General features: G+C 35.7%; 2 protein-coding genes across 6 annotated transcripts in view; one reads left to right on the top strand and one right to left on the bottom strand.

Annotated features, from left to right (window-relative positions):
• LOC109010218 (GPCR-type G protein 1) overlaps positions 1–5,194 on the top strand; it is a 44,132-nt gene extending 38,938 nt beyond the window's left edge. The window contains exon 15 of one of the 2 annotated variants that reach the window (XM_018990976.2): positions 4,802–5,194. The gene's annotated coding sequence lies outside the window, so the exon portion shown is untranslated. The remainder of the gene's footprint in view (positions 1–4,801) is intronic. The other variant, XM_018990977.2, reaches the window with a different exon arrangement.
• Positions 5,195–7,845: 2,651 nt separating this feature from the next.
• On the bottom strand, positions 7,846–16,464 carry LOC109010219 (F-box/kelch-repeat protein At5g60570-like). 4 transcript variants are annotated; one of them, XM_018990978.2, is made up of 4 exons: positions 16,014–16,464; positions 10,516–10,658; positions 8,507–9,879; positions 7,846–8,138 (listed from the first exon to the last, which is right to left on the bottom strand). In XM_018990978.2, the coding sequence occupies exons 2-4, from the start codon at positions 10,568–10,570 to the stop codon at positions 8,058–8,060; spliced, it is 1,509 nt and encodes a 502-aa protein (XP_018846523.2). In that variant the 5' UTR covers positions 10,571–10,658; positions 16,014–16,464; the 3' UTR covers positions 7,846–8,057. The 4 variants fall into 4 exon arrangements, with proteins under 4 accessions (XP_018846523.2, XP_018846526.2, XP_018846524.2 ...); XM_018990979.2 differs by lacking the exon at positions 7,846–8,138 and adding an exon at positions 8,171–8,327; XM_018990981.2 differs by lacking the exon at positions 10,516–10,658.
• Positions 16,465–21,133: the final 4,669 nt, after the last annotated feature.

Genomic DNA, 21,133 nt, shown 5'->3' on the forward strand with positions numbered 1-21,133 from the left:
GAACATGAAATTGTTTTTTTGAGTGTTTTGAGGTCGTGTAAGAATTCTGGGAAGGGCTTGTTAGTGATGGAGGTGAAAAACCCTTATGGGTCAGCTTGCATGTACAGTAATGTTGCTTGTTTTTCGTGGCAACTGTATATTGATAGTTGGTGCTTAGTTAATTGCCATATATACATAGATATGCTAGTCTCTTATAAGACTCTGAGCCCAAGAACTTTCCAGTTTGCATCTATGATATATCCACTACATTTCAATGAGAAAAAATCCATTTACAAAAAATCTGTTTGTTAAAGCATTCAACACAATTAACAACTGCTTACATCAAAAAGAAAAATCCAACCTAAGGCAACTTCCTGGTTATACCAAAAGGCAAAAAGAGCAATATCCTAGTTACATCAATCCCGAAAGATCCACAAGGAAAATCCATAACTAAGCCCTCTCCAATTGGAGAGGCAATCAATAGAAATCCACCATCAGTTATGATTTAAGCCGGAAACATTTTAACATCTGTGAAGTGAGGCAGGATATATATCCAAGGGCTGAGGAGGTCAAGTTGTACATGCTTGCTGCTGGCCTGCATGCCTCGGTTGCATTTGATCACAACCTTTATCACAGATTCACAAGAGAGCTATTGTTGCATCTTGTTTTAAATGAAGGGCCTCCCTCTGTTTCCACTGCATTCATAATTCTTAAGTAAATCAGACAACTACATTTATGAAACAGTAAATGTGGGGTAGAAAGAGAGATATTTAATGCATTAAAATAGTCAGTTCAGAGCAGTAATATTAGATTGGATTGATTTTGTCAATTCCCACCCAGGCCTCCCCCACAATCGATCACTCACTGTTTAGTTTCAATCTCAAATGAAATGAAGTCAACTTTTTTGTATCCATGTTTTATGAAATATTTGATTGTTTTCACAGTGATTTAGACTTTAGAGTGGTTGATGAGACATTATTAGCTTGTCAGATTAAGGACATTTGAAGTAACCAAATTGATAGTCGAAATGAAAATTCAAAAGTATATCCTGTACTCTACATTTGATGAGCTACATTTGATAGTCGAAATGGTCTTTTCTGCCCATTCACAAATTTGAAATTTGTAGAAAAAGAGTGCAAGAAGCATCTCTCAGTTCCGATTCAGGAATTATTTCACCAAGTAAACAAAAAAAAAGTATAGTCATCAAGAGACCACAGCTTGGAAAGTTGTATGTGCAAATGAAAGAACAAAAGATATAGCTTACCAAATCGCACCATGCAATTTTGGTCTAAAAGTACTTCAAGTAATCTTCAATCGACCTCATTTAAAATATTCTTCAAAGTTAACTCTACATGAAAAAAAAAAAAATTGTTAAACATATAATTAATTGAAAAGACTATATGAAAATAATTTTCAAATGTGAATCTTACCGGTTTCTAACTTGTAGCTTTCAGCATCTTCCATTACATCTTGGGAGTCATAATTAATGGAGGGAGCCATTAACCAGTTTTGTGTGCAAATAAGAGATTCAATTGTTGTTGGTGCCAATGAGCTAGAAATGAATCTAAGATACGACCTCCAACACTAAATGCCGACTCAGAAGCAACATTAGATATGGGAATAACTAACACATCTTGAGTCATATTGGCAAGGATCGGATATCTGATTGAGTTCACCTTCCACCATAATAGAATATCAAAGTCGGGTGTCGATCCTTCAACACTTTCCATGAAATACTTATCCAATTCTGATTTAGACTCTACCACACCCTTTGATGCTTGATATTGTTCAAACATACTTAATATATCATCCACATTATCATAAGAAGTGTTGCTTTGGGTCTCACAAACACTTGATTGGCCCCTACTTGAACCTACACTGGATTTTGAATATTGTTTATACATCCGCTCAATCATCCTCCTTAACCAACCAACAAGTTCAGACGCTCGCTCATTCCCAAGAATATTTCTAAAACAAAACTCCAAAACTTCCAACTTGAAGCGCGGATCAAGCATAGATGCAATAAACAACATTTTGTTCAATTTCTCAAAATCCCCCTAATACTTGTCATATTTCAACATCCTCCTCTCCAACATGGTTTTCAGCATATTATTCTCACTCATAGAAAATTTGTTCAAATGATTATAGATTGTAAATATTTCTCTAATGAACAAATTTGAAGTTGCATAAACTGAGCCTAAAACCCGCAAAGTCATATCATAAAAAAGCTTCAAAAATTGTACAAAAACTTTGATGGTTTTCCAATCATGTAAAGTTGGTATTCTTTGTCCAACCTCACGTAAATATGGGCCAAACTCATCGTTTTCATCTTGCATCACCTCAAACGCTGCATAATATTTGAGAGCCGCACTTAACATTAGATATGTTGAGTTCCACCTAGCTGGAACATCAAGACAGAGAAGCCCACCACCCAAAATATTTTGTTTCTATGCACATGACTTGAACTTATTAAGTCTTGCAGGGGAAGACTTCACATATTTAACTGCATTTCGAATCTTGACAATTGATTTTATCAACTTCTTTCAATCCATCCTGGACAATGAGATTCAAAATATGTGCACATCTTATATGCATAAGTTCATTCTCTAATACCATACAATCCCTAAGTTTGGCAATTTTCCTCAAATAATCGATGGTCGTAGTATTAGAGGATGCATTGTCGACTGTGATTGTATATATCTTCTTTATGCCCCATTCAAGTACAGATGACTCAATCTCTTTTCCTATTGTTATTCCTTTGTGATCAGGAACTTTCTTAAAATCTATAATCCTCTTATGTAAGATCCAATCATCATCAATAAAATGGGCTGTTATGCACATATAGTTAAGATTTTGAATTGATGTCCACATGTCAGTAGTGATGCAAATCTTATAATTAGATGCCATGAACATATTCTTCAACTTATCTTTTTCTAACATGTACATCTTCATACAATCTCGCATAACAGTAATGCGAGAGGGGATTGGAAATCTAGGCTCAACTACGGCCATAAAGTCTTTAAAACCTTGTTTTTCTACAAATCTAAACGATAGCTCATCCATGATTATCATTTTAGCTACCGCCGATTGTATTTTCTGTTCATTGTACTTGGCAAGTCCAACACTAGAACTGCTAGTTGTACCATCCATCCCCGCCTTCCTAGTCCCAATCGTTTTTTATTGGGGGTTATCCCTTCCAACTCCACTAGCATTAAAGACTTTACATGTCTCATGATGGTACTTCAAGGATGAAGTACCATGTTTTTTAGGATGACATAATAAAACCTTACCACAATAATCGCATGAGGCTTTGGGCTCATTGGGATCCTCAACATCCTCTATCCTTGTAAAGTGTTGCCATACATATGATCTGCCTTGTTTTCTTGTGATGGGAGGGCGAACTTGGGGACTAGTTGTTGGGAGAGAGCTATGCAAAGTTGGAGGTAGAGTGTTATGCAAGTTGGAGGTAGATTGTTATCCAAATGAATCACATTGGGCATTGATTCAGACCCAGATGAAGGCATAGTAGCACTATGTTCCATAAGGTTCAACTACAATTTGAGATAAATTATTTACAGGTACACCAATATATTTACATAGGAGCAGTACTTTAATTCCAAATATATAAATAGTAATATCTGCATTTGTTGTACTGCTTGCATGGGGACAGCTATTTAATATATGGAAAAACAAACTAGTCAATTGGAAGGACTGAAGTAAGCTGATACAAAGAAGATCCAAGATTTTACTCGACTCAGATCAGACTCATAAAGATAAAGACTCATCCAACATATCATTGGCTTGAAACACTACTAAGCAGATCCAACTTTTCTCAATATGACCTTAGCTCAATACAGCAAAGTGAACGGACCAATAGAACCACCAAAGTTATCACATTCTCACATGAGCAAATGTAGTTCCAAGCCCTTATATAATGACAACAAACTACTATGATTGCAGGAAAAGCTGTCCCCACTTTCTATGGCTTTATTGCTACCATACTCCAATGCCAATCTTCAATGTTTTCTTTTATCCTACTAAAAACAATACCGAATGCAAATCTATGGCTGTCACATAAGCACACACAAAGACAAGAGAATGCCATTGGACATATTCTATTTTAACCTAAAAGGTCCAGATCAAAAAATGTCCCAACAAAAAGATCATATTAAAAAGTTCAAGTTTAAACTATTTGAGATATCAAGTTATTAACCATTTTTTTTTTCTTCGTCCCTCCTGTTCATACAAATCAACCCTGCTGTCCAAGACTGGGTAACTGGGTAAACACCCATAGAAACCAAAAACACCCACAAAAACACGAGCTTTATCTAGTAACTGGGTAACACCCACAAAAAAAATAAAAATCAATCCTGGAATAAACACTCACAAAAACACCCACAGTAATCTTACCTTCGATGGTTGTAATCTTGTAGAGTGACTAAGTGAGAGCTACGAGTTGCGAGAGAGAGCGAGTTGCGAGAGAGAGCGTGAGTTGCGATACAGAGTGAGAGCAGTAGATTGTAGAATTTCGGAGTTGTAACTTGTGAGAGAGGGGCAGAGGTTTTGACGTGAGAGTGGGTTTTGAGTTTTTAAAACGGGTAACGGGTAATACCCGGAAAAAGAAGGAAACGGGTCGGCCAATTCCGGTACCCATTTTTGTGTAATTAGGTTAGGTACACGGGCTTTTTGTTTAGCCCTATCTATGAGATGTCATGTCCCGTTTTCTTTTATAAAAACTATACCCACATCATTGAATTTTCTTTTGCCCATTTTTCTCCTCCCATATTAGTGTGGTAGTAATTTGTCACGATTATAATTGCAGGTCTAATTCTCAATGATAATGAGAAAAATTATCAAACACCCCAAGGCAAGAATACTGTGAGAGCAGTCAAAGAATGATGGATAGTGAAGGGAAAGAAGAGGAAGCTAAATCCAAGAACACAAGGGTCAGAATATTGGTGTGGATTATTCGTGTGTATGATATTCTGTATGGAAGACTGGAGTAACCAACTATTATATTGAATGCTACTGTATTTGTAATATCTGATTTCGTTAATTCAATAGTTTGAAAATACCCATTCTTTCAATGCAAATGGAGTGGTAGAAAAGATGAATCCAGTCAGTGCATGTGGATTTATTTTGAATGCAATGGGATGGGGACATTGCCAAAGGCAGTTTTTGTTGCGATCATAGCTGAGACATGAATTTGCAATTACCATGCTCTTTAAATTCTTGCCGTGTTTTTTTTTTATTTTTTATGAAATAGTCTCATTTCATTAATGAACTAAAATTACAAATGTGACTTATCAATACATGAATAAATCCAGACTATGAGCCAATTACGCATAAGCTCTAGGGCTTCCCCACACACAAATTTCTTTGTGGTGGACATTGTCTTAACTTCTCAATAAACTCTCTCCTAACAGAGAAAGCGTTCTGTAAACAGAACTTGAAGGCTCCTCTATCCTCCTAGGGAGGAAAAGTACGGGACACTGCTATGGACACTAAATCCAATAGCCTATTTCTATTTTATTAAAACCTAAAATAACAAAAACCAAATAAAACACATTAATTAAAAACTACTAACAAACTAAACTACAAAACTACAAGCCTCGGTGTGACCCGGACTACACGCCCACCACAAGCATCGGCATCTCAAGCCTTGATGGCACGAGCACCCAGCTCACGTACGGACACAACAGCCTCCACTACGAAGGTAGAACCTACGTGAGTACTGGTCGTACGATATCATCGGCCATGACATCGCCCCCCACTCTCGAATAGCTCTTGCCCTAGATTGCGTACGATCCAAAGGCACAACACCTCACTTGGGTCAATAAAAGAACACAAGAACACAAAATAAAAAGCAACAAAATACTGGAATAGAACAAAGAAACAGAAGACCACAGCGAATGAACAGTGCACAATGCGTCGGCAGTGGCGCGTACAGGGTGCTAGTCACTCAGGGAGGGAAACCGACAATCGATCTTGGAATCCCCGGAGTCAAGGAGTCCAAAGAAGTCGAGCATGGCATCGGCAAAGGGCTTTGCGGTGGCGCGTGGTGGGCATGCGTCGACGAGATCCAGAGCTTCATCCCGCACGTGTGGGCTACGCTCCACTCCGATGAACGCCATATTTGGTGGGCTTGAAGATCGGTGGCTGGGCTTCATCCTGATGGGGCGCGTGTAGGAGGTAGACGGCTGCAAAGACCCGAACGACGATCCTCCCTTATTCGGTCTGAAAAACAAAAAAACAAAACCAAGACAAACACTACACAGAGATAAACATGGACAGATGAAAAGGGGGAGGGGAAGGAGGAATAGGGGGGAGGAGCCGAAGCTTTCACCCCCTTTCGTTCAATCTAAAGTTTTAGATAGCTTAGTGAGAGGAAGAGGTTTTTTAAATTCTTGCCGAGTTGTTGGGTGGTATAATGGGGCAATGAAGGTGATGAGTAGGTAGAATATAACTTCTATATAAAAATAAATAAATCAAATTGCAACAGACATTGTTTTATTTTCTCTCTTATTTATTTCATTAGCTTTAACTAATGTGATTTATGTGAACTATTGTGTACAGATTAGTTTTAGTAACTTCTTTTTAAAGGTGGACAGAAACATTTTGTATGGATGTGCATCACATGATGAGGTTATTAGGTTAGTTTTGATTTCATTTCTAAAGGTGACTGCTTGTAACCATGCGTCAGCGATCAAGACTAGAGACTAGGGCAAAAGGCTACATTTGAGCGGATCGAGATCGGTGAAGAGCAGGTGAGTGGTGGATGTAGGTGTTCTAAAGAACATAGATCAGGCAAAACAAAATTTAGGGTAAGTGGGGGGAAAGGGGAGGAAAGAGTCAAAGACCCCCCTCCTAAAGAGAATTAGCAAACTTTTTAAGCAGTAGTAATGTAAAAATAGCATAGGTAAACTTTTAGCCATTATATAATAAACAAAATCTTTGATCTTCACAACGGAAAAATTTCACAAATTCTTTGATCTTCCAAACCAAAAGCTCTTTTGTATAGTGCGCTAGAGTAATGCTGATGATTAAGAGTAATAACTAACAAGTTCTTTGTCCTTTATTTATTATTATTATTTTTAATCCAATTTCCTCGAGTTTAATGAACTTTTACGAATTCATTGGTTACAAAATTAAAAAAACATGAGGTTGGAGGTTGGATGATGTGGATGAACAGTAACAAAGCTCATTGTTTCCAAAAAAATTGTTATATAATCTAAAGTTATTTTATTATTAAATCGGTATGTAAAGCAAATCAAACACATTACTTAAATGGTAAAATTTGAATTTTAAGATTCAAATTCTAAAATTTGTCTTTTAAATCAAATTATGTCATGTAATTATTTTACTAAATATTTCTACGAATCGGCTTTGATAATAAAATCTTTCTATAATCATAACAATTTAAAAAAAAAATTATTTATGTTAATATATATTATAATGTACATTATACTTGGATGCTTGGCTTTCAATATTAAACCCTAATATTCCTGGTGTCATCTCTTATGATTATGTCGATTGTTAACTTCTAGTTATTCCATGGTGTAAAATACATCGTATTAGCTACATATTATCACTTTAGTGCCCTGTACATTGAACAAGTCGAATACAATTAACCGATAGTCTGGGAGACGCGAGATATTTTGATGAAACAGGGGACGTGGGCGTGCATGGGCCATGCAGAGTCTCGTATTTAAAGCTCTATGAAGAAGTCCAGGGCAAATGAATGCAGGTTCAAAGTGATTTATGAAGTGAGAAACTCTTCAGGGACACTTGAAATTCATCACTCGAGTGGATGCTCGAGCCTATATACAAATATGTATGTGTGTGTGTGTGTGTGTGCATGCTTAATTAAAGCTCCAACTTCGGTCGTCAATTAATTATTAATGTAGCTTTACCACAATGGCAAACCTAGCCACGTGCAAAGCAAACGACTCGTTTACTTGAAACAGCTGCTTTGAGCGACCAGAAATTAACTCCATCAATCAATCCTCTTTACATCAACCATATATATTTCTCAGATAATACAACGTACGTGTACAGCATTTAAAGAAAGAACTACGCTATCCTTTGTTGTTTTTATTAATAATTGACATTAAACTTATGCACGAGGTGAAAAGCGACATAGGTACATGAGTTAACACCTGCAGACACACACACAGAGATGAGTGAAAACTTGGAGAAGAGATCTGGGATACGTCCATCCATTATGACGTTCCATGCATGTTTTATTTTTAGGCAAGAAAATTATGATTCTAAGAAAATACCAAACATCATTATGCTTGTTTTTGAAGCTGGCAGATCAATGAATAAGTGCCATTGACAGAAGAAGACTGCACAAGTTATCAACATAAAACTTTCAAATTAAAGATACCAGAGAAAACATGCTTTACCGTCCCAATTGATAAAATTATTTGGTTTTTCCACAAGTCAATGATCGATTTGCACTAAAAAAGAACAGACACAAGGAAAAAAAAAAGAAGAAAAAAGGAAGCAATTAACAGCCCATTACCGCGCAGTTGTAGACAAAAGCACCTGCTCGCTCCCTGACAGAAAGGATGCGCCAGTCTTGGTTTCCATGCTTTGGTTCCCAAGAGTGGAGCACAATAACTTCCCCTTCAGGTCCTCTATGTCCTCCGATCACTAACAAGCTGTTTCCACATGCCTTAAATGCTAGGCCCCAACCATTGGATGAGTCAGCCCTAACTGGCAACCTCTTCACAACTGTCCATGAGTTATTGATCTTGTCATATTTCTTGACTTCATTTGTTGCTTGATCAGCAGAATAAAGCTGATTATTTACAACAGCTACCAGAGGAGGGGAACACATAGCTGGCTCTCTCCCCACACCAGAAACTGGATACATGTTCTGTATTCTTCTCCATGTTCCCATTTCCATGTCATACTCTTCACCACAAGTTAAACGATTCGTATGGCTTGACATTCCCCCAATCACATAAAACTTCCCATCCATAAAGAAGCCCGAACACAGTTTGCGAGGGACATTCATATCTGCCAAAGCTTGCCAGGTGCCCAGTTCAGAATTGTAAAGCTCAGCAGCTTTTAGAATATGACCATTCTTGTCGCTCCCCCCAGCTACAATAGCAACTTCCCCAAGGCTGCTTGAGCCAAACAGACAGCGGGGCCAGTTCATTAGATGGCATCTTGACCAATCCCGAGTAAGCAAGCTATACATCCAAATTGCAAATCCTGATAACTCGCGGCCAAAGACAAGTAGCTCAGTCCCTACAGCAAGAGACTCCTTGTCTGCATAAGTAAAACATTCATCACAAGGCATCCTGGGCAATCTCATCCATCTCTCTCTAACAGGATCAAATGCTTCCCATGGCATCAGTATACAGGCAAGATAAACCCAGTGCTCAACCACACCAAGTCCTCGCCTCAATTTGTATAAATCTCCACTCTCAATCAAGGACTTGAATTTTTTGTTCAAACAGGCCAGATTTGGGTAGTATGATCTATTGCTCCAGGCCAACACATCTAATGCTGCATCATCAGTGAGACCTGGTAGGAAGCTATCATCTGATTCCTGACCATCACACTTCTCCCCAGAACTTGCTATGATCGTTGGCTTGATTTTCTTCAGTATCATGCACTCAAAATTAGGAATATGCACCTTCTTTTCCAGCAAGCATTTCTCAACATCTTTCGAGTCATTATGTCTAGCCAATAGAGAATTTGTCAACAACAAATCCTTCTGTAAGTACCCATACTCTTGATCATAGGATTTGGGAAGCTGTTTTACACCACAACCCTGCACACCAGCTGTGGCTGGTGCTTCAGGACCTGCTCCTTCCATTTTCCCAGTTGGTTCCTCAAGAGAATATCTGAACACCATTTTTAAACAACTTGTGGTCCAGGACACTATTCAATGAGAAATTGGAAGATGTAAAGCAAAGTGTCAGAAGGGATGATATAATAAAATCACGCCCAAATTTGCTGACTATAAAAATCTCAACTGTTAGACAGCTGAAGATGATTCTACCACAAAGTATATGATTCCGTGTTTATCCCCTCCCTCAAAAGAAATCTAGCAGTCAATGACATTCAACAAAACAGAGAAAACAAAGCATAAAATAGTTAGCACCTTACAAAAAACTTTCTGCTCAAGACACATAGTTGGGAATTTTGTAAAAAGACATACAGAGAGAGAGAGAGAGAGAGAGAGAGAGAGAGAGAGAGAGAGAGAGAGAGTAAAAAAAACAATCTCAGAACACTAGACAATAGAAAAATCACTCAGGTTTTGTTACCGGTGCTACAGTTTTGTGCACATAAATTTTTAGAAGGCCACATACTAGTCAAAAACATAATCAATATCACAGTGTTTTTTCTTTTGTATTCAAACAACATCTTCCATCATTATTTTTATTATTTTTCTTCTCCTGTAACTTGTAAGCACTCCATCTTGATTGATGCATTGCATCCACAGATTTGAATACCATAACAGCTAGCCTCAAAAAGGCATTAACGAGGTTTTGACGGTTAAAAAAAAAACTTTACTCTTTAAAGATTCCTGGTCTCTAAACGAAACGGATGCTTTTGGATGACATTCCATGAATCCATAGGCAGTTGAACCATTTGGACTCCACCTATGGTTGGTTTAAAGCGTATGGAAGATAAGATCTGCTTGAAACCCAGGAAACCTGCCAGTTTTGATGAGGCATGCATTTGGGTGGTTAGACAGGGTCAGTCAGACAGGTCCAAAATGCAGAATTTGAAGAGTAGTGAACTTCAAAACTCAAAAGCCAGGCATTTTTAATTGCAAGAAACACTCAAGTCAGCAGACTGTTCTCTTTCTTTGCTTAGCATTGTTCAAATAGGGCAGGTTAGTGATGGAGATTGCATCTCTCCCAACCCACACACCCAGTTCATGCATGGGGAGACTCCTAGCCACTAATGCATTTGAGGCACAAGGTCCCCACCCCTGTGGCCCTCCTTGCATGGCAAAAGTTCCATGCATATATAATAACCAAGATTGAAAAATCAAAAGATTAAAAAAAAACTTACACCATAGAAGCACATCAAATTTAAAAGAACCCACGATGTCCAGGTTTTCTACCTTTGACGAGCACATTATGCCAAAGAAACAAGAAAAGATGAATACATTATGACCAACACGTTCAACATAACTAATTTGTTTATTTCTAAAGCAAAGCAGTAAAATATCATTATAGAAACTACCAAGGGCTTGCCAACCACAATTATTCACTGTCATGCATTTTGGGAATCAACCTTATAGATCAACAAATAACATGAATGCATTAAATAAAAATCAACATTCCTATAAGATATCCTCTCCTATTAAGAGAACATGTATACCATAATTGTTGTTTCCTTCTCTTCTCACAAAATACTCTCACTAGTTGCATTTGATGTGTGGGATGCCAATAACATCCATCCTTAAATGGCCATTAATGAGATTCAAAATAAGTAAATTTTATCAAAGATAAACCATAAACAATTATAACCGAAAAAGTTAAATGTTTTCCCTAGGTGATACTTATTAAAATGCATGTTTTCCCAAGATCCATATTTATTTAAACCAGAAAAGTCCAGCCACCAGGTAACCAATGACCTAATCAATCAGCCAGTTTGGTTCATACAGCAAACCCTATCATGTTGATCTAGGCAAAACTATCTTACCAGACAGTTTTAGCACCCTGGAATGACCCAGCAATTAGATAAGTTAGTAGCACTAATTATATGCAAAGCAATCAGCACAGGTACGTAGCCAAAAAATTTGGTGATCTTTTGCAGTCAAACCTGGCCATCATTTGCAGCAAGAGACACTCATGGCTAGAACACTACCCACCATCTATGTTAAGTTTCACACAACATTTTTTATAATTATGTTTCATACAACATTTAATCCTGCTCAGACCTCCCATATGGCATGTTTGTACTCTTGTAACATACACTCATCCTCACACCATCATGATGATCTAAATTTCCAGTCAATCTTGACATGTTTCTGAGCTCCTCCATCACTATAATCTTGCTGTTACCCAATAGTTTCTCGTCCTCTCTCTCTCTCCCATTATCTCCCCTCTCTCATAGGACTATTTTCTTCTTTTGTAGTTACCTAGAGAGTTAGTTTTCTAGAGAACAAAAGGAAAGTGCCCCATGGGGGTGGAGGGACAATGATGGTTACGGTGATGATCCCTTGAATACTTCATATTTGTCTACGCTTCGCAAGGTCATAATTGGTTTTGTTGAGGGTGTAAAATCCTTAAATGATAGCGACAGGAGTGCCATTTCATCTTTTTCTGTGCATGCATTTGGGGAGGGGGGGGGGCCTTAAAGCAGCAATATGCAAAGAGGTCAGTGATTATTGTGCCTTAATAATTATTTTTTCTTACAACTCACCACTCACATCATAGGCTGAGATGTAGATACTAATGTTGTCAATTTCTATTGGCACACAAACAAAAGCTTCTGTAATAAATTTGCAATAATAATATTATCTGTTCCCAACCCCCCCCCCCCAAACCCAATGTTTTTTGTAAACAATGTAAATATAGATATTTTCAAAAACACCACATTCCTAATAAAGTATATACACATGAAACGGCACAATCTAAGTAACTAAGCCCCTTATAAAGTATGCATCTCCAGCAATGTTTTTTTTGCTATAAACCAACAAAGTGAATTTAAGGCTTTCCCCATAAACCCATCAATTTTATTTAAGGCTTCACACGTCTCAAAATGTATTATACTTTGCCATGCAGCAAGAGGAGCCGAGACGAAGCCATTACTGTGATCTTGGGTAGGGAGCGGGCATTTTTGGGGGTTAAATAAGCTGTTAGGTTGGAAATTATTTGGGGAACGTTAACAAAGTATTAAAAATAAAATAGAAAAAAAATATAAAAAGAAAAAAAATAGAGAGAATTTAGAAGGGTCACAAGAACGTGAAATTTATGTAATTTTCTTTGATAAGTAGAAATTCACGTAATTTTTCGATTAAGAAATTTACATAATTCAAGTAGATGCACACATAAAAAATAATAACATTTAAAAATAGAAAAATTTCTTATATATTTTCATGTTTTTTATTCATAAAAAAAAATATTTCTTTCGTGTTTTAAAAGTATTGAGATATCGAAACATTTAAGTAAGTGCATCCATTATTTTTCTCTAAAATTTTACATTCGAAATTGTAAGTTTTATTTGTAAAAAAAAAAAAAAATCTAAAAGAAATTATCAAACCAAACAACAAAATAATATACAAAAACTGGATTTCACTGTGAATGATAAATAAATTAAAAATAAAAGAGATGATAGCAATATGTGTATGTGTACGGTAAAAATATGCAATCAGACCACCAAAATCAATTTGGTGACAAAAATGGCTTATTTACTAAAAAGAAAATATGGATTTCGGCAAAAACTAGAATGTATATATAGATTTTCTTTTAAAGTATGACCAAGTTTTATAACCATACAGATTTTCCTTTTTTAGCTATTGTTTTCCCTCTTTGTTCCACCGGAATACTCTATATTTTTTCCTCACAACTTTAGGGGGCCAAGGGCTCAGGGCCGTGGATTTGCCTATTTAGAGGAGGATATATCATGCAAAGTCAGTTATCTGATTGAACTATGTAGAAAAAGAAAATGTGTTTAAAACTAAAGTCAGTTATCAGAATACTCCACTACTATTCATAATTTTATTATTACTTTTCACCTGCTTTTCACTACTATCCACTACTATTCACTACTATTCAATATTCTATTATTACTTTTTCATTACTATTCACAGAATATCTGAGATCACCTCACTACCCAAACGCAACCTTAGTTTTCCCTCCAGACAAACTTTTGCCCAGGAAGCATTCCTTAGGGAAATGATATATTTGTTTTATAAATCGCATAAGTTCTATTAAGGCAAAAGAGAACGTTACCCAAGTACACACGAAGCTTACAAGAGATCTATCTAACTAGCAAAAGGAAAAGGTGCCAAAAATTCTTGAAAAGTAGAGATATAAAAGTGGCACAATTTTGAAGCACAATCCAATGAGAGAGGGCGTTAAGAAAGAAATACTTGAGCTCCGGCACCAATCTCTCGTTTTCCTTAGGAAGATGTAAAAGAAGAATGGGCGTTTAGGAAACAATGAAAATCATATCCCAAATTTACCTCATCCCGTTCATTATAGATGTAGAGATTCATACACCAAGGCTTTTTTTTTTAGTTTTGATAAGTGTAAAAAAAAAAATGAATTTTAAATATCCTCCATGCTAAAAACTAGATCTGCAAAGAAATAGGTCTTGAAAAGTGAATAACAGCAGAATCTAATGTTAAAACCGTAATAAACCTATATCATTTCTGGGACAGCTGGAACTGTTTCACTCCATAACCTGTGAAACTGTATCTAAGGCTCCGTAGATCTCAACAGGTGTCAAACCATGCATACAGAATGAGGAGATTACCTTATAACTTCAGTTATCTATTCAAAACAAGAAAATATAGTTTTCCTCCTGTTTCTTCAGTTGAAGTTTAGGTTCCAAAGTTTTTTAGGGAAACAGACATACCCCAAAAAGTTTCCTTTCCATCTGAATGTGGTAAGGATGAAAATCAAATCCCAAATCCATCCCCATTATGTAATGTCATCTCACATGAATCTTATACTACATCCGATTTTTTCTATCAAAAATCATAAACATTCTCCACTCTGACAATATCTTCTAATAAAGTATGTATCTATTAGAAGTGGCAGAATGAAAATATTCTCTACAATCATTTTCCGGGAAGCCAGGAGCTGATTTTCTCCATAAACTGACAAATCTCAAAATGCATGATCCTGTTCCGTGCAGCGTCAGGAAGATCCCATATGCCACGTCAGTAATACGTTTAGAACTAAAAGAGAAGATATTTTCCTGGAAAAAAAAAACCCTTTTTTCCCTAAACAATCATACCCCAGAATAGACAATAATATCTCCAATTCTTCTGGGGGTAATCAATGAAAATAATTTATATAGCATATTGCTAAAATCATTTTTGTGGGATTGTGGGAACAGATTCGCTCTATAAACCGACAAATCTCAAAATGTATGATCCTGTTCCGTGCAGCGTCGGGAAGATCCCATATGCCACGTCAGTAATACGTTAGAACTAAAAGAGAAGATATTTTCCTGGAAAAAAAAAACGCCCTTTTTCCCTAAACAATCATAGCCCAGAATAGACAATAATATCTCCAATTGTTCTGGGGTAATCGATGAAAACTAAAAATCTTCCACAACTATTTTTTTATCGCATATTGTTAAAATCACTTTTGAGGGATTGTGGGAACAGACTCGCTTTATAAACTGGCAAGCTGTACCTAAAGGCTCCGTGCATCTCAAGAAAGGCAATCCATGCATGCAGCCATGGAAACATCCACCATGCAACCTAAGGAATGTGTTTAGAACTGAAACTTTTCTACTTCCCTCCGTAATAAATTTCCCTAGATACATTTTCTGGAGAACAAGCATAGATTATAGCAACATTATTTTATTTATTTACTCTTTTTTCTTTTGCCGTAAGTAAAAAAAGCAGAAGACCTCACAATATCATTTTAAGATACAAAGATAATATCTCGAAATTGATTTTTGTGGGACACAGGCATTATATCTGTGCCATGCAGCCAATGGAAAATCCACATATAACCTCGGTAAAATGTCCAATATTGAAATAATAAGTTTCCCAGTTCGTGGAAACAATTTCCAGGGAGGACAAACACGACCCCACGGATAACATTTATCTTTTAAGGAAATTCTCTTTCGGGGATAAGCAATGATATTCTGATATATCCACAGAAAACCAGAAACTGACATGAAATTGAATTGAAACTCCAGAAACCAAAACTAGTGACATCCAAATTAACATGCAGATACAAATTCCACCAAACCCAACTAAGTTAAGCCAAAACCACAAAACCAAAAAAACAAATCCCAGAAGTGACCAGAAACTACGCAAATTTAGCATCACAGCAAAATCTAAGCCAACCAGAGAAAACAAATATCACCTTGCACGGATCAAGCCGCCTGCGAAATCCGAGATCTCCCCACCGATCCAACAGCTGAAGAACCGAAAGATTCCCAAACAAGCCCTACTACCCAGACACTCCCTCTCTCTCTCTCTCTCTCTCTCTCTCTCTCTCTGAGCTTACCTCGCCATTTCTGTCTCTAAAACGCTCAGTCTCTCACTCTTGTGAGAGAATCTTATTCGCACCACACGCGTATATATAGGCGGAGTGTTGGTGTTGTGGAGAGAGAGGAAAGGGAGGTGGATTTCATTGAGTTTGTTGGGCGGTTTTTGTTTTCATCCCATTGAATTGTATTGTTTTGTATCGCATAGAATTGAATTGGAAGCGAATCGGGAGGGAATTGGGAAATCGGGTTTTGGTTCCTTCCTGCGCTCTCTCTCTCTCTCTCTCTCTCTCTCTCTCTCTCTGCTTCTCCCACCACTCCCCTCTCTTCTCTTTCTTTCTAACGTTCCTTCTTTGCTTCCTTTCCTCATTTTCTAAATTCTCTCTCTTTCCATTTCACCGCTTCCTTTCTTATTTTACTTCTCTCCATCTCTTTCTTTTTTATTCTCTCTCATTTTGATTATGACTCTCTTTTTTTCTTTTCTTTTCCTTTTTAATCTATACCTTTGGCTTTCATTCTTCTAAATTTGATATCAAAACTCACATATTATATTAAACTTATTTTCTTTCGTATTTGATACGTACGGATGAGCATTTCCATTTTTTACCATCTTCCACCATCCTCTTCCTCTAGTTACCTCGATATTAGGCAATTGATTTGACACTTTCTATTAAAAACAGATTTATTTTGCTATAAAGATTTGTAAAATAAAGTTACATAACTCACTAATCGTACAAGAAGGGCAAGCATGTACAAACAACATTAGAGGTCACAAACAACAAGACTCAAAAATTTTATAGAGAAGCTCAAAGCCATTTTGGTTCACAGTCTTCTATTTTGGCTTCGATGGTGGTGCTCTTGTTTTGGGTAGGACTAGGTTTGAGTGTGTTGACTCTGTTTTTTGTGGGTAAAAAACATTTTTACAAATGTGGTGTCAAATTTTTTTAGCTAAAACATTACTTACAGCAAAATATTTTTAAAACAATTTGTCTATGGCGATGTATTTGAGGAGAGAAGAATGCAAGAAATTTTGAATATCGAGAGCAGTCAATAGATGAACTTAAAAGTTTATCTTGTGTAATCACTACGTGTCCCAAAAGTTTAAACTAATGGGGAAGAGGTAAATTTCATTATTTGTTTTATATCTTAATACTCAAGATCTTTACTCTGATATTACGTGTAATCATTATTTGTCCCAAAAATTTAAATTGATAAGAAGAGTTAGATTTTATTATTTATTTTATATCTTAACAGATCTTTCAATCTTTTACTTCATTGATAGACTATAATTGATTTTAATAACATGTCTTTTCATAACTTCCTTGTATTGTTAAACTAGCATGCCTATACAGTACACCCCATCATTCTAATCCTTTCCTCACATTCTACCAAAACTACTTGTGTTACCTCCAACATTTAGATTGGCACAAGAGACTCATGATGACCTTCCTTCCACGCATATGAGCTCCACGCAGCATCACTACTTGCTAAAGCATTTTGGGCCGTTCCCACCAATCACGAGCTCTCGGCCATTGTTGCCCTCCGACCACCTCCACACACACATTCTTTCGCTGGTCCATTATCTTCCTTCCTCGAGCTGCTACGCAGAAGCATAAGAAGTACATGAAAAGGAACACGCATAATATTCTAAGATATCTGCTAGATTGTCTCCCGATTTTTGGAGAATACATTGGTACTCTTTATATTCAAAAAATCAAAAATCACAAAGATTGAAAATCTTCAACAACTTATATCTCTCGGAACAATTATATGTTAGAGAAATTCTATTTGCAGGGATTGCACGTGCAAATTTTTCATTAAATAGAAAAAAATATTATTTTAATAAGGATATTATTATAATTTTTTAAAAAAATTGACTAAACTTACATATGCAATCTCTATTTAAAGACTATACATAGCATTGCTCTGAATGTTATTGCTGGTGTAACAATATAAATATCGGCAAAACTTCTTATTTATCAATGCAAATAAATAAGCTCCGGCAATAATATATATTCACTAGCCCATACAAAAATGCCGAGAATGTAAAAGCCAATATAAACCAACCTTTTTAAGTGTCAACACCTTCTTATTGTAAAATTTCTCTTGCATGCATATGCAATAGATACGTCAAAGAAATCCAACAAGTGAATTAATGGAACAACCATCTTTACAACATCTATCTATGAGACTTGACCATTTAAATGGTATCATTTTCTTTTTTAATTTTCTCTCTCGCATTGCAAGCCTCGGCTGTTTTGGTGTGTTTATTAGCAGTTCGATCCACTCTCTTCAATCTAAATAACATGCACTTCATTAATAATACTAATCATCTTGTCATTAAAAAAAACATGACAAGATACATATATAACTACTACGTGTTGTTGTTTTTCCCTTTTTCTAGAAAAAGAACGAGTTGTTGTTGTTGTTGTTGTTTTTTTTTTTTTTTTTCCTTCTTTTTTACCCTAATGAAATGGGAGAGATCTAGAGAGAGAATGGAAACGTTAACTAGATGTTCTTTATGACTTCAAAAAAAAAAAAAACTTTCCAAAAAGCTGTTTGCATGTTTAGAAAATGCATTAAGGAATATATTTAAGTGGCTTTTTCTTTTTCGGTTGAAAGGATCGAATGGAAGACAAATGCATGTGTTCTTCTTTCTTAGAAGAAAAAAAGGCGTATTAGACGGGCATGCATGCATGTTTAGGACATCATGATGATGCATGCATGGGACAAAACCTACATGATCTGGCTATATAGAGATGTCGACAATATTTATGTCTACGTACGTGTTTGTGTTTTTCATTGTTTTGTAAACATCATGTGTTGGGTTTTCTCTTAAAAGGGGTTTAATTATTGCGTCACTTTATTTTCCTTTTGTTTTAAGAAATTCAATTTGCTACATTTGTTTTCTAGCCCTTAAATGATGGATGATCTTTACATGTTTTTATATTAATGATATACAGATCATATGCATGTTAAAGAAATTTAATAACATTTATTGTTATTCACGTGGGTTTCTAGTCTTATAATATTATTAAATACTTAATATTAAATATTATAAGATATGCATATTTTATAGATTTATCTAATTCCTCTCGTGCTAGATTTTAAAAGTGAAATTCGAACTGAACTTTTAAAGAATCATAATCCGGCCTGATAAACTCGAAAAAGTTAAAGGGTATAATTAGATGTTATCAAGCCTTGATCAGTAATTTAATCCAGACCCTTAAGTGACTAGCTAGTTTAATGTTTAATTTCGAAGCTTAATTTTGTCTATCACTACAAGAGAATTGTTTTTCTAGGACAAAACATTTTGTCCTAAAAAACCACATTTTCATCTCAAGAAATTTTTAGAGATGAAAAAATTTCTTTCTAATTTGTCTCAAAAAGCTGGTCTCAAAAGGTTTTTTGGGACAAAATTTAATTTCCATCCAAAAAAAATTTTTATGGATGAAATTGGGTGGAACCAATCGTAGGCGTTCAAACCGAAATTTTTTTTACAGATGAAATATTTTCGTCCCAAAAAACCATTCGAATGGAAAGCCTTTCGTTCGAACATCCTCGCATCTATTTGAAAGGTACAGAACTAGATTCGAACGACCAAATATATTTGATCATGTTCGAATGGATAGAGTGTTCGAACAGATAAATTGATGTTTGAACAAAATTAATGTGATCGAAAAAAATTGCTGCAGTTCAAATATAAAACGAATGTTCAAATGGGTTTCTGTTCGAACTCTATGTTTGGATTTTTGAATAGACTAGATTTTTCTCAAGTCGTTCAAATGGTTTTGGTTTATGGTTCGAACGGAAGGCAAAAAGCTATCGTTGGGTTTATAAATTGCAATTTACCATTAGAACTAGGTATTTTCCATTCGAACGGTACTCATGATACATAACTAATTTTAATTCAAAATACGAAATTAATATTAAATAATGTAATTTAAACATCACATTTGTTCAAATAAAAGACAAGTAAAGAAAATAAGTTTTAGGATTGTGGTGGCATAGTATTTTGGAACATCATTGATTGTCACTGTTCAAACATTTTTTGGGATTGAATCTCCAGCTTCTTCTCCATGTTTTCTTCTAATCTAGCCTCTAAATTCGTTGTCTGATCTAATTAGGTCAGCAACTCTTTTTACTTAGACCTCAAATGTTCTATCTCAAACCTTGCTTCCTCTAATTCCATAGAGTTGTTATTCGATTTAATTTGAGAAGAAGATGATGATGTTGAGGATGATTTCACGCAATGTCTTAAGTCTCTCAAATATCCAAAACGTGATCCAAGAACTTGAGAAAAGATCCGAGCATTATTGACAGATGATTCATCAGATAGATCCACAGCAGTTTCCTTAAGTGATATCATCTTGTCCTATAAAAAAAAATTAAAGTTAATATAAGTAACAAAAATATTATTAGACAATTGACATAAAAAAAAACTTAAAATTACATAATTTGCTTCTGTTTCAGGACTGGTCCAAACACCATCACGATTTTTATGTACTTTAGTATTCAATTGGGTCAGATTATAGTCAATAAGAATTTCTTCTTCCTGCAAAAGGAAAATTTATATTATAACTTAAATAAAAAAAAACATATATGTTAATATTTAAAGGGGATTAGTATAACGTTATCAATTTTTTAGATAATCGATGAAAAGATCGAAATGGTGTATCGTTAAATTTGCTCTATTTACTTTGTTCACAGTACTCTGTTGCTAAAAAACAAGAAAAAAAATATTATATCTATATTTTTAATACATCTATTATATACTATAAAAAACAATAGAAGCGAAATTACCTAATATGCAGGATCTTCAAACATATCACAAATATTCTCTCATTCGTTCGATAACATTGCTTGGAATGGGTTTTGACATGCCTCTGTTGCAGTACTGAACTTCTGATAGTGTGCATGACATCGACTCTTGTACCTTTGGAATGCATTGGACATCAACTCCTCAACCGGTAGTCAATCCTCTCGCCGGCCAAAA

This window comes from Juglans regia, chromosome 13, assembly GCF_001411555.2.
Source record: "Juglans regia cultivar Chandler chromosome 13, Walnut 2.0, whole genome shotgun sequence".
In the NCBI taxonomy this organism is placed as follows: domain Eukaryota; kingdom Viridiplantae; phylum Streptophyta; class Magnoliopsida; order Fagales; family Juglandaceae; genus Juglans; species Juglans regia.

Bases quoted from the DNA above. Each gene is read 5' to 3' on its own strand.
- LOC109010219 (XM_018990978.2), bottom strand. From the start codon at position 10,570: ATGGAATGTCATCCAAAAGCATCCGTTTCGTTTAGAGACCAGGAATCT. The intron at 9,880-10,515 runs GTAAAGTTTTTT...CTCATTGAATAG, and splicing joins AGACCAGGAATCTTTAAAGA to TGTCCTGGACCACAAGTTGT. The intron at 8,139-8,506 runs GTAATGGGCTGT...GTGTGTCTGCAG, and splicing joins CTTTTGTCTACAACTGCGCG to GTGTTAACTCATGTACCTAT.